Raw genomic sequence first — 16,872 nt, 5'->3', positions numbered from 1 at the left:
CTATGATAAAAATAAATAGCATATTTTATCTTAAAAAAAGAATTCTATAGTAGGAGAAAGCACAACCACTCAGTAAAAGAAAATTCTTTCTCCAGACACTAAATAATAAAATGTAAAACAAACATACAAAAATATTTGCCAAAAATATTGAATGACATACTGGAAAATATAGTTGACAAAAATGCATAGCCAATGAAAGAAACATCTTTAATGAACCCTCAATGAAAACCAAAGGCAAGACATTAGGAAAAAACGCGAATTTAGGGTGGAGTGAACATGGTGGCAGAAACAAGCTAGAGTGATGTAGGTGTGTGGTTTCTGATAATTTTATGTATTCAAAGAACTTGGAAAATGTAGAGGGATGAATAGATATGATAACACATATAATCAGAAAAGCCACAGTGGCATTTTGCAGGATGTAAATAGGGAAAGGAGTGATGGAATGAAAGTACATGCAGGCCGGGCCCGGTAACTCACACCTGTAATCCCAGCACTTTGGGAGGCTGAGGTGGGCAGATCACACAAGGTCAGGAGTTTGGGACCAGCCTGGCCAGCATGGTGAAACCCCGTCTCTACTAAAAATACAAAAATCAGCTGGGCATGGTGGCGGGTGCCTGTAATCCCAGCTACTCAGGAGGCTGAAGCAGCAGAGTTTCTTGAAACCAGAAGGCAGAGGTTGCAGTGAGCCAAAATCGTGCCACTGCACTCCAACCTGGGCTACAGAAAAACTCAGTCTCAAANAAAAAAAAAAAAAAAAAAAAGAAAAGAAAAAACAACACCACACACACACACAGCAACAAAAAATAAAAAGAAAGCACATGCAAAGGATGAAGGAGATGATCCAGCATCTGAAGAGAGGATCTAGACTGGTTATACCAAAAAGGAGAAAGAAAAAGGTGATGATTTCAGTGAAAAGCCTCAGTTCCTCTGCTCCTGGAAAAATTGGTGAGGATTCAGTGATATGGGAGCAGATTTGTAGGTAGAGAATAGGCTGAGAACCTCATCACAGAAGGCAGTTAGAGAACCTTGAGAGCCTGAGAATTTCTGGAACATAAAATATTTTGAGGCTTGCTAACTAAATCATCCAGGAAATAGCACTGAAAATGGTGGTTAGAAAGCACAATTTTCTAGACTTAGCATAGTTCCATTGGGCTGGGTCAGAGAGAATGTTCTCTGCCTGCTTCTAAGAGGTGGTGCTCACTAAATGCAAAGGTTCGTCTAGAAAAGGAAGGAGCTTTTCAGCTCTATCAATTCATTTATATTCCTCTCTAAGCTGTTCTTATCAGCATTTCATCAAACCTTTTCTCAAGTTTCTTGGTTTCTTTGCATTGGGTTAGAACATGTTCTTTTAGCTCGGATAAGTTTGTTATTACCCACCTTCTGAAGCCTGTTTCTGTCAATTCATCAGACTCATTCTCCATCCAGCCCTGTTCCTTGCTGGTGAGGAGTTGTGATCCCTTGGAGGAGGAGGGGCATTCTGGTTTTGGGTGTCATCCTTTTTGGGCTGGTTTCTTTGTGGATTTATCTACCTGTGGTCTTTGCAGTTGGTGACTTTCAGATGGGGTCTCTGAGTGGATGTCCTTTTGTTGATGTTGTCGTTAATTATTTCTATATATATCTTTTAATACACAAGGAGCTACTTTATATTCTAAGTACTTAATACCTAGTATTTAACAAAGCCCTTAATGTTGGTTAAGTATAATCAGATAATATATTATCTGGTATACTTATGAGGCTGGGATTTCAACAATTAAGTTGTTAGGGTCAGCAAGAAACCATGATTTAGCAAAACTGCTTTTTCTCAAGTTCCTTCCTCCCAACATTGTAGACCCTGAAATCCCAATGCCATGAGCTTCATATGGTTTGAAGCAAGATTACTGCTCTTCTTCTTCTGTCTAGACAATAATTTTGAAGACAACTCTCATCACTTGTTTCCATGGCAGACTTGTCTCCTGGCCTCACCCAGCTCTATCTTAATGCACACACCTTAAACAGATTTACTCTGACAGTTTGTTTTAAACTGAACTCATCAGTTACTGACCAAGCCTAACAGATAATCTTGTGTCATGTAGACAAATGGATAATTTAATAGGGTAAAATTCAGTCAACTGTTTAAAAACTATAAACAACTGACACATTCATTTCTCCAATCACTTTATTGCCTCAAATTTGATGTTGATGTAGCTGTGTTTACTTTGCTTTACCAGTTAAAGCCAGTGTGGTCTATAAAAAGTTAGGAGCTCTTAGACAAGACTAGATCACAAAAGTTATTTTACTACAATGCGAGATGAAAGTAGTGCTTACCAAGTGTTTTATGAGATGCGATTATTATGAAATATATGAACACACTTTTAGATAAGAAAAAAATCATAAAAATAACCTAAAAGTTAATAACGTCTCTTTGAATATATTATTTTGGATATTTATCTATCTATATTTGGAGGTAGTTTTATTACCTAAGATTCTATTAAAGATAACTTAGAGTCTATGTATTGCTTATTTTTTGTTAAATTGGTCTCCTTTAAACTAAGGTTACTTATATTAGTCATGGATTCAGAATAAAAAGATGGAAAGAGGAAATACACTGACGAGAGATGCAGGAATCAATTTTTTGATGTCACATAACTTGAAATAATTTGGCAACTGGACAACAGGGTTGTCTCTTTTATTAGCACATTCAAACAGCAGCAGAAAACAACCTTCCATTTGATTCTTACTGAGATTTATTATTTTTAATAATGCCACTTTTCAGAAGTATAGTCATGTGCTCACTTAGGCTGACAAAGTGAAAACTTGTAGGTGATGCAAAGTACCCTTTGGGCCATCGATTAAGACATAATATAGTGCAGTGACAAGTCAAGTCAAATGCCCACAGCAGACAACAAACCCCAGCCTCCCCTTCCCATGGTCTGGCTCCCATTTTGCACCATAAAACCCACAATGGAAATCTGGCAAGACATAGAACACAGATGGCTACTGACTGACATGAAAAGTAAATTTTATTAAACATGTTTACGTACATGAGTTGGAATTTCATTTAAAAGCACAGGGGAGTGTTAAGACAAATGGTCAAAATAGAAAGATACTACCCAATTATAATCAGTTGATTGTTGGCCACTAAGACAGAACAGAATCTAGTAGAAGTGCACCAATGCTTCAGTTCCTCCTGCTCACCATGGTGAGCAGTGGTCAATCTGTGCCCTGTGGAAAGATGGGCAGATAATTCTGGCATGTGTAAATAATAATAAATAATTCACTTGGTGCAGGCAGTATGTCTATGAATTAAAACCTAGTGTGTACACAGTGTCTACATGTGTTATAGCCCCACAGTAGGAATCTACACCAAAATATTTATTGGAAGGAATTTGGTCCGTACTACATCACGTTTTCCAGAGGGTAAAAAATAAAGTCCATCTATAGACATTTCACCACAGACTCAGAGACTGAGTCTGGCTAAAACCTGCAAAATGTCTATAACAAGAATGGATGGCTTAGATTTCTTGGTTATTTCGGTATAGTAATTAACAAGCAAACTGTACAAGTACATGCAACATACAAGCTGGCCTATGTGGAACTAACATACATTATTAAATAACCTTTTGTTTCTTTTCTTTTTAAAATTTTTTTTTTACAAAATGTGCATGCAGCTTTGAACAGTTCCAAGTCATGCTGCTCTATTTGTGTAATCACAAAAGTGGAGTGACTCATAAAAGGAGGGAGAACATAGCAATGCATCTGCAGAGACTGCAGTTTGTAGCACATGTACAGAATGTCACAGGGAAATTCAAGGCCAAGAAAAATTGAAAATGCAAATTGAAAGTTGACTTTGTTTATTTTCCCCCAAAAAAGTAAGATACTTTGCATTAAAAAATCAAGCTTTGTGCTTGCATCAATCTCAAAGAAATGTAAACTAAAATTCGATAAAAACATTAGTTTAGTGCAGAATATTTCAACTGGAATTTCCAGTGGAATATTGAACAGCTCATACCATGCTCTTTCCAGGGCAGATGGGTGTGTCTACACTGAGGCATGGCTGAGAAGCCTGGGCATAGCTCAAAGTGTCTTAGGCTCAAATCCATTCCTAGTCACCATTTTGGAAGTCAAAGTGTGGTTTATACACATGAGCATATTTTTTTTTTTGCTATCAGGAAGAAAAAGGCATTACAAGGAGTGTTTTCAAAGTACAATTATGCAGTTAGTTTTAGTCCCCAGCATTAGTTGCAGATCGACTTCTTTAAAAGTCTTCCATGCAAAACAATGGAAACCATAAATTAATTTTCTAGAATGCAAACAGATAGGCTCTTAATTTAAAAAGTACTTCTGTGATTATTTATTTTGGAAGATACCTTTTTGTCTTTTGGGTTTCCACACACAAGACTTTAAAGAATTATAAAATGAAAGCCAGTGAAACCCTTCCTTGGCTTCACCTTATGTAGCTGTTTAACACCTTGGGAAGATGCCACAGAGATCACTTCAGCCCTTTTTTTTTGGTGCTTTTGGAAAAAAGAAGGGAAGAGTCTCTGTTAGCATCATGAGGCCTTTCATGACACAGCCAAAAAAAAAAAAAAAAACTAGTGGAGATAACAGATGGTGAAAACAAAACAAAAACTCAAGAAATGAAAACCAACAACCACCACACAAATAAACAAAACACACGAAAGAACAAAACAATTCAAACATCAGGGAAATAACACTGCTTGTGGTCTGTGCAGATACGTGTAGAATACAACTTTTCACAGAGTGAGAGTTTCCAGTTTGTTCAATTTGGTGTGTGTGTGTGTGTATTTGTATGCGTGGATTTAAAGTTTCCTCTTTTTCTATTTGTTAGAAGCATCAGTGACTCTCACCAGCACGTTGATTCTTCCTGTAATTTGATAGATTGCCTTGTTCTGTCATATGAAGCCATGTTTTAAATAATGATTGGGACATATTATTGAAAAACTACTACAGGCAAAACATAAGTTGATTGTCTGTCTCCAACAATGCTTTTGATCATGAAATATCTGGTTCAGATTATTATCCTGAAATGTAGAGTTTTATTGGAAATGACTCTGGTATGAGTTCACTATTATCGAATACAGGGAGGCCCAGTTGAACTTTCCAGAGATGACTGGGAAGCCCGGCGGGTGAGGGGAGTGAGTGTGGGATCCACCAGTGAGGACGGTGGGAACAATTTGTACCATCCAATCACCATGCTGGACAGGTCGAGTTCTTCCAACAAGATCTGAGCCACACCCATAAAGCATTTGTGGTCCATTCTGCCATAGTCTCCCCAGACGATCACCTGCAGAGACAGAGAAATACAACATTATCTGGACTTCTGTCTGCTTCACATTCAAAGGGCTCAAAGCAACTATGTTGTAAAAGTGGGCCAGTCAGAGAAGAAGAGGACATAAATAATGAATACAACTGTCATGAAGGAGAAGGCACAAAAAAGAAGATACGATAACCTTAAGGTGCTCATAGACACTTCACAAAAAATTTTCGTCTGATGCAATTAAGGACTGTGTGTTCCTAGTCAATGAGTATTATCTACATAAGCCATATTAAAGAAAGAAATACATCAGATTATTATTGTATGAATGCAACACCTTTCTTGTATAACTACTATCTAATTACTGATGTGCAGGGCCATAGAAATATAAAAATTAAAATTTGTGCAATTTAGGAGGGTGGCTAGCAATCCAACTCAGTATACCATGGAGTGTATGTACAAGAAAATATGTACAAAGAATGAGAGTATTCATTTGATTTCTTTCGTGTTATGGTCTTTTTAGTAAAGGGGTAGGCCAAAAAAAAATAATAATTATGAGCTGGTACATTTTGAGGACTTGCATGCCAATTTTGACTTAGATGATTAACATTTCAATTAAATCATTGAAAATTACCACAATCTAGATCAACTCCTATTGGTGTCAGACAAGCCTTCTATTACACATACTCCCATGTTCTATTTTCTAATCCTTCAGTCATCTGTAAAGGTTCTCAGCTGAACTCATTCACCTGCTTTACACAAGTAGAGTTGGTGGTGAATCCCATCTTTACAATTTACTGAGTAACTGTGTAAAATTACTTAACCTCTTGAATCTCAGACATAATCTTTAAAATGGGGATAATGATACTTATTGCACATGTTAGCCACAAAGTTTAAAATACATATATATATATGTATTTTAGGTGCATATATATATATTTTAGGTGCATATGTATTTTAGGTGCATATATATATAAATATATTAAAAAATATTTATATATATATAAATATATATAAAAAATATATATTTATATATATATATATGCATATATGCACCTAAAAATGCATATGGCAGTCAACCAGGACTAAATATTTGCTGGTCTCTGCACATCTTTCTTTTCCTCTCCCTCTTCCTCTTTGTATCTCATGTTTGGTACATAGCAATGCTCAATCAATTATTATTAGCATTGTTTTGTTTGACATATCTCTATTTATCATCTATCTATCTAGTGAGGAGTGAGGAGGGGAGGGAACAGGGCAAACCTAGAAGAGGATGGAGAAAGAAAAGAAAAGAAGAGAGAGAATAAAATTGCTCTCTATTAGATCCACCAAATGTTTTTAATAATATACATTATTTATATTATAAATTAACCATTTGAATTTTTTCTATTCAATAATACAATTCTACATTTATCTTTACCAAATTTTATTCTTTTTGTGTTTGACCATCTCTTCGATGTATGGATAATACAAATATTTCAATGTAAAAAGTCAAACAAACTATTACTGACCTGAAGAACTTTACCCTGTGGACTTTCATCAAAAACCAGGGACTGCTGATACAAAGGATCAAGGGTTTTTCGTGCAATTCTTGTCTTCTTCTTGGCTATACAGGCCCCGTTTTCCAAAAGATATACTTTGACATATGGAGCTGAAGAAAGATATATTAACATATAAGAAGTTATTTCTTAAATTCAATTATTTTTTAAATTAGAGAATGTCCTATTACAGAATTAGAGATGCTTACTGAAAGTTTCCCATTGACTATTCAAATTACTTAAAACTTGCATTGTTCCATAAATTCTATTCCTTAAATCTATATGTTACCATTACTGCCATTTTCCTCATTTTGAGTCAATGTATACAAAGTTATTTGAAGACTTTGACTTACTTGGATTACAATACAGGTTTAGATCTTAAAGTTCATTGTTCCCTTTTTATGATTAGAGCTATATTCTTTTTTTCTTTTGCTTTTCTAAATGTGAAGAAAGAAAATAACTGACAAAAGCTAAGAGGCAACCATAACTAAATTTTAAAAACACTTCCTAACACCTTCTGAAATAATAACTGTGCAAGGAAAACTGAGATCCATTTTAATAACATCAAAGAACACAGAAATACTGCTTTTTAAATCAATCAGATGATGCAAAACAGAGCATATGGAATTCAAATGCAGCAACTGTTTTTACTTGTTTGCCTATTTAATAATCTCTTCATCAAACTCAGGAATACTCCTTACCAGGTGTAGATTTAGAACCAGGCTTTTGTGTGAGGCTTCGTGCTCTAATAACTTCAACTTCTAATTGGCCCTTTTTGTCCTCCATTCCAATTTGTATATCACCTGCAAATGGAGTGGAAGCAAGGTGTGTTTCAGCTTCTTTGCAGTTATGTGCAGTTAAAACAAAAAGGACAGCCCATATCAGACTACAGATTTTTATCCTCATGATTTTGATAAGAAACTAATATTTAGACCCCTCACTGCACAATCCCACTTTTCTTTCCCAGCCTTTAATCAAATTTGGAAACAATTCTCTTATTTTTTTCTGGTATTAATCCCTCTGATGAGATTTGCAAATTAGTTAATAAAGGACTATAACAACGCTGAAGTATTTCTGTGATTCTTGTACTTAATAAGATTTCTTACTCTTATTTCATTCAGTATATTTACTTATTAATAAAAAATTGTAACTATCTGTATTTTCATTATCCAGAGAAAGCCACCATTAATATTTAGTGAATATCCTAGCATTCTTTGCCTGCCTATCTAGCTATCTATCATCAATCATATCATAAACAGTCATTTTATTGACTACATGGACTACTGTATGGACATGTCGTTACCTATTAAATCAGGCTCCTGTTGATGGAAATAAAGGTTATTTACATAAACTATTTATACTTCAGTGTATGTAAATGGGGCTAGAATGAAGAGTTTTATAAGAATTCTTGCACACATTCTTGCATCAGTTATTTTTTGAACATAGAATTCCAAGATTTTATTTTCATATCTAATAGGATGGACATCCAAAAATTCCATGCATACTGCCAACTCCTCCAGAAAGGTTGTACCAGTTTGCACTATGACCAGAAATATCTCTCTTTCTGCTTCTCGCACTCAGTAATACTGGTATTAGCAAAATGTCTAATACCAGTATCAAAAATAAGTTTAATTTTTTTCAATCTGGTTAAAAAGATATTTTAATTTGCATTTCTTTGATTATTAAGGAGGATTACATAGCCCATGTATAGTTCGATACAAAATTAGATTAGCAACTAGAATGAGTCCCTTTTTATTTCACGAAAATATTTGTTTCATAATTTTCATGTCTCTTGAGTTCATATTTATTAGAACTCATCTGTGAAAACACCTGGGATTATTCTCCCCATTTTTTGGTGAGTAGAATGTTAAATACCAATAGTTATAGTTCTAATTAGGTTTTTTCAGCTTTCTATTTACTCTTAAATTCTTTGTGGTAGATTATAGTTTTTAATAACTGTCCATCTCAATTACATTTCCAAATTTTAAGCTTTGTTTTTTTGTTTTGTTTTGTTTTTTGACAGAGTCTTGCTCTGTCTTCCAGGTTGGAGTGGAGTGGCGTGATCTTGGCTCACTGCAACTTCCATCTCCTAGGTTTAAGCAATTCTCCTGCCTTAGTTTCCTGAGTAGCTGAGTCTACAGACATGCAGCATCACGCCTGGCTAACTTTTGCATTTTTAGTGGATACAGGGTTCACCATGTTGGTCAGGCTGGTCTCGAACTCCTGACTTCAGGTGATCTGCCTGCCTTGGTCTCCCAAAGTGCTGGGATTACAAATGTGAGCCACCGTGTCCAGCCTAAGCATTTGTGTAAGTGGTATCATTCAGCAATTTTCTTTCTTCACTTAACAACATTTTCTTATGTATCCATCCAAGTTGATGTGTTGAGATCTAGAACATTCCCTGTAATTTCTCTATAATATTCTATTATGTGAATGCTATATTTATTTATCTTATCTCCAGTTAGGGGTCTTCGTCTTCCTATTTGGTGCTGTAACAAAGAATGCTGCAAGAAGTTTCTTGAGGATATGCAACTACAAACTGTATTGCTGGGTCACAGCACATCTACATTTTAAATTTTACTAGATACTGTCATATTATTCCAATAGGTGACTGCCCCAAAACCTAAAGTTAGTGTTTTCCTGTTTTCTCCCATATAAGACAAGTATCTTTAATTATTTAAGAATTCTTCAACTTCTCAACTTTCACGTAGATGCCGAGTGGCATTTTTGTTTCAACTTATTTTATTTTGCTTTTTTCCTGCTTGTTGTCAAATACACACTTAAAACCCTGTTTTTATTGCTGTTTTTGTTAAATTATTATTATTTTAATATATTTACCAAGTTTCACTCATTTCTTTGCTCATCATTGCTTCCCAAATCCCATTCTTTCTTTTTAGGCTTATTCTTGCTACAGCACACCTCTAAGTGAAGAGCAGGAGATGGTAAACTTCATGAGTCATTGTGTTAATGAGCATGACTCTATTTCATCTTTACTCTTGAATGAACATTTGTCTTAATATACAAATTTGGATTGATAGTCCTTTTCTTTAGCAGTTTGAGAATAATTATCTATCTATCTATCTATCTATCTATCTATCTATCTATCTATCTATGTATCTATCTATATATTTGGCATTGCTAAGAAACGAAAGCTGTTCATTTATTGCCTTTCTTTGCTAGGTAATCTTTATCTTCCTCATGATTTGAGATGATGTTCTGAAATTACATTAAGAAGCTTTTCCTTGTTTGTTTTGTATAGATTGTTCAGTTCACCACTCAGCGTGCTCTTCAGGTTTTCTGCTTTCCTTAAACAGTTCAGTCATCATTAGTTTTTCCTCCAAAACTGTTTCTCTATTATCTTTTTAGGCTCCTTTTAGAGTAATTTTGAGCTTTTCAGCTTATTCTTCCTACATCCCATATTCTCTATTATGAAAGATTTTTTTAAATTTAAATAGGCCATGTTTACAGTGATATTCTATAGTTCTCCTTGTATTTAATTCTGTCTTAAGCTTTGTTCAGTATACTATTCACCTCATCAACTGAATTTTCAATTTTAATTCATTATATTTTCCATTCTCTTTATTTCTTAAAAATATATACTTGTTTTTTTTTTTTTTTTTTTTTTGTTTAATAACCCTTGGTCTTTGTTTCTGTGGATTTTGTATACTCTACCTCTGACAATTTCTAAGTTATTTTTGCTTAGTTGAATCACTTCTATTTTCTCAGGCAAGAATTCTCTTTTTTTGCCTGGTCAGTGGATCAGTTTTGTTGTTCTAGACATTCTCATCAGTTTTATAATTCTGTTTTAGACCTCAGTGCCCAGAAGTCTTTTGTTTTCTTTTAGTCCTTTACATGTTTTTTTTAAGATTTATTTTAAAATCATATAAATATCCCCAACTGTTCTATAAAACCTGTTATATTTATACATAACTAACTTCTATCCCTTCTCTCAACTGTTTGTCTTCCAAAAATTATTCTTTCAAAATTTTCAATATTTTTAACTGATTTACTTTCTGGTATTTGCCTTATTATTTCTAAGCACTATACTTATATTTTCCTTTTTGCAGTTTTAGATATTATTATTGACTTCCAATTTTGATCTCTTTCAGTGCCTTCCTACACCTACTAGATACTTGACAATTTCTGTCATCCCATTTTTCCCAATATTACTATTTATATTATTTTGACTAGTAACCTTATGCATAACTGTGTGAACTGGCATATTATAACTACTTCTCATTTCTTACATCTTCCTTTTTCCTACACTTAATTAGTGTCTTTTAAGAAAGCATTTGCTTACATTTTTATGTAGATCTCACTAATTCAAATCTTAGTCTCTCCTGGTTGTTTATCTCTTGCATAAAATCAAACACATTAGGTATTCTATAAATCTTATCTCATGAAATCTGACATGATACAATCTGAATGTTGCTTTGAAACCTTGCTGTAGCGATCTTTAGTTCCTCCTTTGCTATCATCCTGGGTATCCCAATCATCTTTATTTTGTGAGGAGGCAAGTATTTATTTATTGGTTCCATCTTTTGTTTTTTTTTAATCCATAATTTTGAAAATTCACTTAGTTCATTTGGTTGAAGTAAATCCTCTAGTAGCTTTCTGTGAAATGTTAGAAATGAGGAAAATGATTTGAAGCTTTGCTTGGGGCCGAGTATGTATCTACTTTAGCCTCAAATTTACTTTATAGTTTGGCTGGCTTTTGTATTCTAGATTGGAAATCAGTTGTTACTCAGAATTCTGAAGGTAATGTTAATACTCTTCTGGCTTCCAGTATTATTGAAGAGTCCAGTGAAAATGTGAGGAGCCCAATGAGAATCTGATTTTTGATAGTTTTTTGTAAAATTATTTTTCCTCTTAGGAAGCTTGTATGATTTTCTATCAAGCCTCAGTATTGTGAAATTCCACTATGTTGTAGCCTCAAGCTAATCGGTTTTCATACATTTTACTGATATTCTTTCCCACTGCAATATTACAGAAAGATCAACTTAAGTGTTTTTCAGTACTTTATAGTGTCTTTCTCCACCTTCCCTTTTTTTTATAGTTAAGTCTAAAATATTAACTTTTTTGGCAAGTTGTGTAGAGTGGGGGAATTCCATTAATTTTTTTCACAGAAGTAAACAGTGACGCCACTGTCCTTTACTGAACAGTCTTTTTTCCCCCCATGCTGTGAAATGCCACCCTTGTCCTACATTTAGATCCACTGTAGACTCTGTGTCTTAACAGGGTTCCAGTAATTCAAATATTTATGACTAATTTTATTTCCTTTTTCATAATATCTCAAATTAGAAAAATGTACTTGAAATTATAATAGTTGTTTGCAAACAGTAGCACCCTAGCTAAAATGTTGCTTCTCACTTGTATTGCAATTACACAATTTTAGAAGTTTAAAATGACTTTGTCAAACACAAAACATCAATTTTCATGTATAAAAAATGATTCTTACCCATTGCAGGGGTGGCAAGGGTTTGGCGGCCAACAAGCTGGGCTGGTCCCAATCCATCAAGAAAATCACTGAATTGACTGTCAGCTCCCAGACGCACTCCAGGAAATATTAAACTATCAGCCAAAGGATAAAAACCAAAGGAAAACAACCCATGAAATAATCCAGAATTATTTTCACTAGTTTTCATTTGACTAATTATGATCATGAAACATAAATATTACTTAGACAATCTGTTTTTTTAAAATTGATTCTTTGCATTGCCTTTGATCCAAGCATATGAGGCCCAACATTGATTGAGAAAAGGTGTAAACTCTTAATGCTCTTTTCAAAGGGACTCAGTTATGGTTTTCAATATACTAAGTTCCAAATCCCTATACAAACGTGTTGCTGACAAACAAAAATAAGATGCAAACTTTTATATCATAAACCTTACACAGATACTTGCTCATGAACATTAGGTAACATTAACAGTAAATTTTTAAAAGTGGCCAATAATTTTTTTGAACAAATTTTATAGCATAGTGCAAGTTCTTATTTACAAATAAAACATATAATGTATTCATTTTTGAATTAATTAAATGTTTAGATTGAGACTTTTATTTGGTTCTAATGGAAATTAATTGATTTTAAAAATCTGCATTTCTTCCTATAATATAACGTACTGAGAGCCCCAGGATGTAGGCTGCACAAGGGCAGCGCCTGTGCTCTTCTTCTTGACGGATGTAGTTATCACTGGGTAACGAGAACTATGCTCATTATGTAATAGGTATTCAGTAAGCACTTTTTTGAATGAGCATTTTTTTTATTGAATAGTTTTATTTGGTTATTTAGAATAAAAATCTTGCTTTAATATTGTAAGGTGTACTGCAGGTATGCCATGCTGCCAATTATTGCTGGTGCATAAAATGCCTCAGTCAGTGACTTAGAGAGCTGGGAAAATATGTGGACTCATACTTTTGGAGCAAGTAGAACTATATTTACAGTTTTCTTTCTTAAATTGGCTTGGGACATATCAAACAGTCTACACAGGTATTGGCATAGTACTTGCTTTGATGGTCTGAATGCCTCAGAAATGTGTTCAGTATCATGATTAGCAGGTCCTCTAAAAGGTTTTGTTGTTAACTAGCAAGCAAACAGCACCAAACAATATTATCTAAACTATGGCTGCCAAGTACTGGATCTTAATAATGAAGCCAAATTATAAAACACTGCCTTGTAGAGGTATTTGAAAGATATAAAATTAAAATAAAAAATATCAAACAGCTTTAAATATTACAATTCTCCTACAGTACAGTTTCCACATCTTTATCACCACTGAATGTTTTAAGGAGAAAGTTAACAAAAAAATCAAAATAGATAAAAATATGTAAATCTTTGGATCCTTTTATTCCACAACTTTCATAAAAACATGAAAGTGGCCAGATTTTTCCCACTAGAGCTTAAAATATCAAAAAGATTCACTAGTAATCTATAATTAGCAATGATCTCTATACTAAGTCATCTGTGGGTCACTGGCCCAAGGACCAGTGTTGCCATGTGTTACAGGCTGCCAAAATAATTTCTAGCATTCTGAATCCTCTTGAAATATGATGGAATGAGTCAAGGTATCATGCCTAAATTTCAGGCATAATAGAAAAAACAGGTTCATTGATGCCTAGTTTTAAAGTCCTAAAGAAGGGGGGTAGGATTACTTATTTGAAAATATTTCTATAGAGACTTACTGTTTCCACTGTGATTTCACATCTGTTATTTCTCTTAACCAAGGAAATTAAATGGGATGCATATTATAATCCCATCCAGAAACAATGACCATAAATCCAAGAGATTAAGTGGTTTATGATGGAGGCAAATTTGTTACTTTTTTGTATCAGAAAATAATGTCTTCAAGTCTCATTTGTACATTACTTTATGCTACTTCATCAAATATTGGTATTTTGTCAGTAAGTTTATCTCTATAACTTTCATACTTGCTGATTTTTGTTCTTAGCTATTCCTTACTGGAAATATGCACACCAGTCATTTGACCAACTAAACAGAGACCAATTAGTTTCAGGAATGGGAAAGAGTATTACAACCAGTAGCTTGGCATAATTTTGTTAAATTTTCTAAACAAAATAGAAAAATTCCAGTAAAGACAAGAAATTAGGAATATTAGATTGGTATATGAATAATGTGAGTGATAATTAATAAATAATTATGGAAAATGTATGTGTGGTGAATCTCCATGTAATCCTACACAGCACATTAATTACTTATTTGTAAGATCCACTACCTCAATAAGAATTCAGTTTTACCAGAAATATTCTCAAGCACTAGAAGAAGCAGGTTTTGTGCGGGATCCAAATGAAATGGTAAAAAATAAAAATGAGTAAAAAAAAAATCTTATTCAATTTTTTCAGAATTAACTAAAACATTTTAGTCAGAAAACTAATGAAGCTGATAGATCCTGGATTATTACATAAGGTAAAAATGAGTCAGCAATGTTTAAAAACAAGAAAATATAAGTTACTTACATGTATGAGAATGTTAGAAAAGCTTAGGATTCAAAATAGCTTGGAGAAATTTAAGAACATATGAAATCAGTTCCTTACTTCTAAATTTTAATGTAGACTTTGGTAACAGGGACAGGCTGAGTTTCCCATATGAGAGTCCATTACATGTGGCATTTCTACACTAAACATCCAGCAAAGGACTATTCTGGGCTTTCCTAGATGGAGGAAATCAGTTTGTTTATGTGGACTCAGAATTTCTTCATCCTTGAAACATATGAACGACCAGGTATAGAGGTGTGTCCATGTGTTCTTACTTACAAGCCATCAGGGTAGTTTAAAACGGATGGTTGAAATTCTGGTTAAATAGACAGCTGCACAGTAACACTCAGCGGCTTTGTTAATTTTACTGATTAGTACAAAATTTGTGGTTCCACAGCCATGCGGACATGCTGACAGCACTTACTTGCCCTCAGAGCTGTAACTGTTGATGCTGCCATCAGTAGACTCTCGGCTTGGCTGTCTTACCATCTTCCTCATTTCAGCTGCCATGCCTGTTTCTGTGCTTCTCTGGATGGTACTTTTTAACTTTTTGTGGCCCGACTCTGACAGGAGAGAATAAAAGAAACTCTAAGTTTTATTTAGACAGTTTTTCCCTGAATATCAATTGATCCTGCAATACAATAGTTAATTTTACACATAATTACAAATTTAATCAGAAAAATAGTAGCCTAAGAGAGTACTTTGCTTGATTCAGGCTCCTTGCCAGCGTATACTTGGCTAAGAGTAGCACTGGATGGTACGCCATGGCCATAGTTTCAGTGACTTCCTGCATCTCAATCAGCCAAAATGAACTCAATGTATTATCGATAGTGACAACTTTACTGAAAATCTGAATGTGGCACCCAGCTGTTAGGTGGAAAGATAATGGTAAACAATCTAATAGGTTTCTCCTAATACAGAATTCTCTAAATGTGTATGAATAGTCCCAAATGATAGGTCATGTTCTTTTAAGGAAAAGGTGCTTGGAATCCAGTATGAAAAATACCACAGTTTTTGTACTATCACATATCAGCAATCCTCATAAAGAGAAACTAGTATTTTACTTGATGATTTTTGCAACACTTTAACATACACTATATAATATTTATACTCATTTGGGATGGCATATAGGTTATGGAGTTAGGTATAATAGATTTTATCCTAATTCCAAGGCTACACAGCTATCTCAAGCCCTGAGTGACTTCTGACTGGCAGCTTTGGGGTGTACACCTCCATTTGCACTGGGAGTTACACACATTTTCATTTCAATTCTTGGTAAGTTCAGAGGAATTTTCTTGAGCCACTTTGAAATGCACTAATCAGCATTCTATTCAAAACATGGAAATAAATCCTAAAATATTTATTTGCTTACATGTATGAGCAGTATCAATAGGTTAGGAAAACTGTTAGACTTTATTCCATCTATACATTCTATATACATTTCTGGTTTTCTCTTTAGTTTTTGTATAGTATCACTTAATACCCATTAATAATATATGAAAAATGCTCCCTATATAATTACATACATAATAAATACTATATAAACACTTTAACTTTTCAATCCTCATAAAACCTCTACAAAGCAGGTACCTACATACACTCTTAGATAAGCCATATGAAACACTGCATTTTTTTCCCTCTCATTTTTGGTCACTGGATTCCTTTTGTAAATTGTCTAATCAAGGACATAATAGGTTATGTTATATGGACTAATGCTGATGCTTTCTACACATTGTTTTAATATGTTATTAAATTTTATTTTTTATTGTTCTTTGTATTGCTATTTTTGCTTACAAAGACAATATGTGTATGTTACAAAATATTTAAATATTAAAAGAAATTACAAACATTGAATGGTCCCTATAATTTCACCACTCAAGGAAGTCAATGGTTAATAATTTGGGAATTATTTTTTCTTTATACCTATACACACTTCTTCACTTGGCTACTGCAATCCACCCTCTCCATTTTTCCTTCTTTGTCATTGGTTGTTACATCCCAGTCTCTTCTGCTGGATTTTTCCTCTTTGAGATTTTTAGATATAGAAGATCCCTAGACCTCAGGCCTCAGACCTTCTTGCTTTCTTCTACA

At 33.9% G+C, this 16,872-nt stretch overlaps 1 protein-coding gene across 50 annotated transcripts in view; it reads right to left on the bottom strand.

Moving 5' to 3' along the window:
- Window positions 1–2,648: 2,648 nt before the first annotated feature.
- LOC108295309 (regulating synaptic membrane exocytosis protein 1) overlaps window positions 2,649–16,872 on the bottom strand; it is a 224,059-nt gene continuing 209,835 nt past the window's right edge. For 49 of the 50 annotated variants that reach the window (XM_017517439.2, XM_037734512.1, XM_037734514.1 and 46 more), the window contains 5 exons: window positions 15,206–15,344; window positions 12,251–12,363; window positions 7,494–7,595; window positions 6,766–6,905; window positions 2,649–5,284 (listed from right to left, as the gene is read on the bottom strand). In XM_017517439.2, the coding sequence (XP_017372928.1) occupies window positions 5,069–5,284; window positions 6,766–6,905; window positions 7,494–7,595; window positions 12,251–12,363; window positions 15,206–15,344 (710 nt within the window). In that variant the 3' untranslated portion in view covers window positions 2,649–5,068. The remainder of the gene's footprint in view (window positions 5,285–6,765; window positions 6,906–7,493; window positions 7,596–12,250; window positions 12,364–15,205; window positions 15,345–16,872) is intronic. The other variant, XM_017517415.2, reaches the window with a different exon arrangement.

This window comes from Cebus imitator, unplaced genomic scaffold (genome assembly GCF_001604975.1).
Source record: "Cebus imitator isolate Cc_AM_T3 unplaced genomic scaffold, Cebus_imitator-1.0 Scaffold630, whole genome shotgun sequence".
Taxonomy (NCBI): Eukaryota; Metazoa; Chordata; class Mammalia; order Primates; family Cebidae; genus Cebus; species Cebus imitator.
This window is presented reverse-complemented; position numbering and strand designations above follow the sequence as displayed.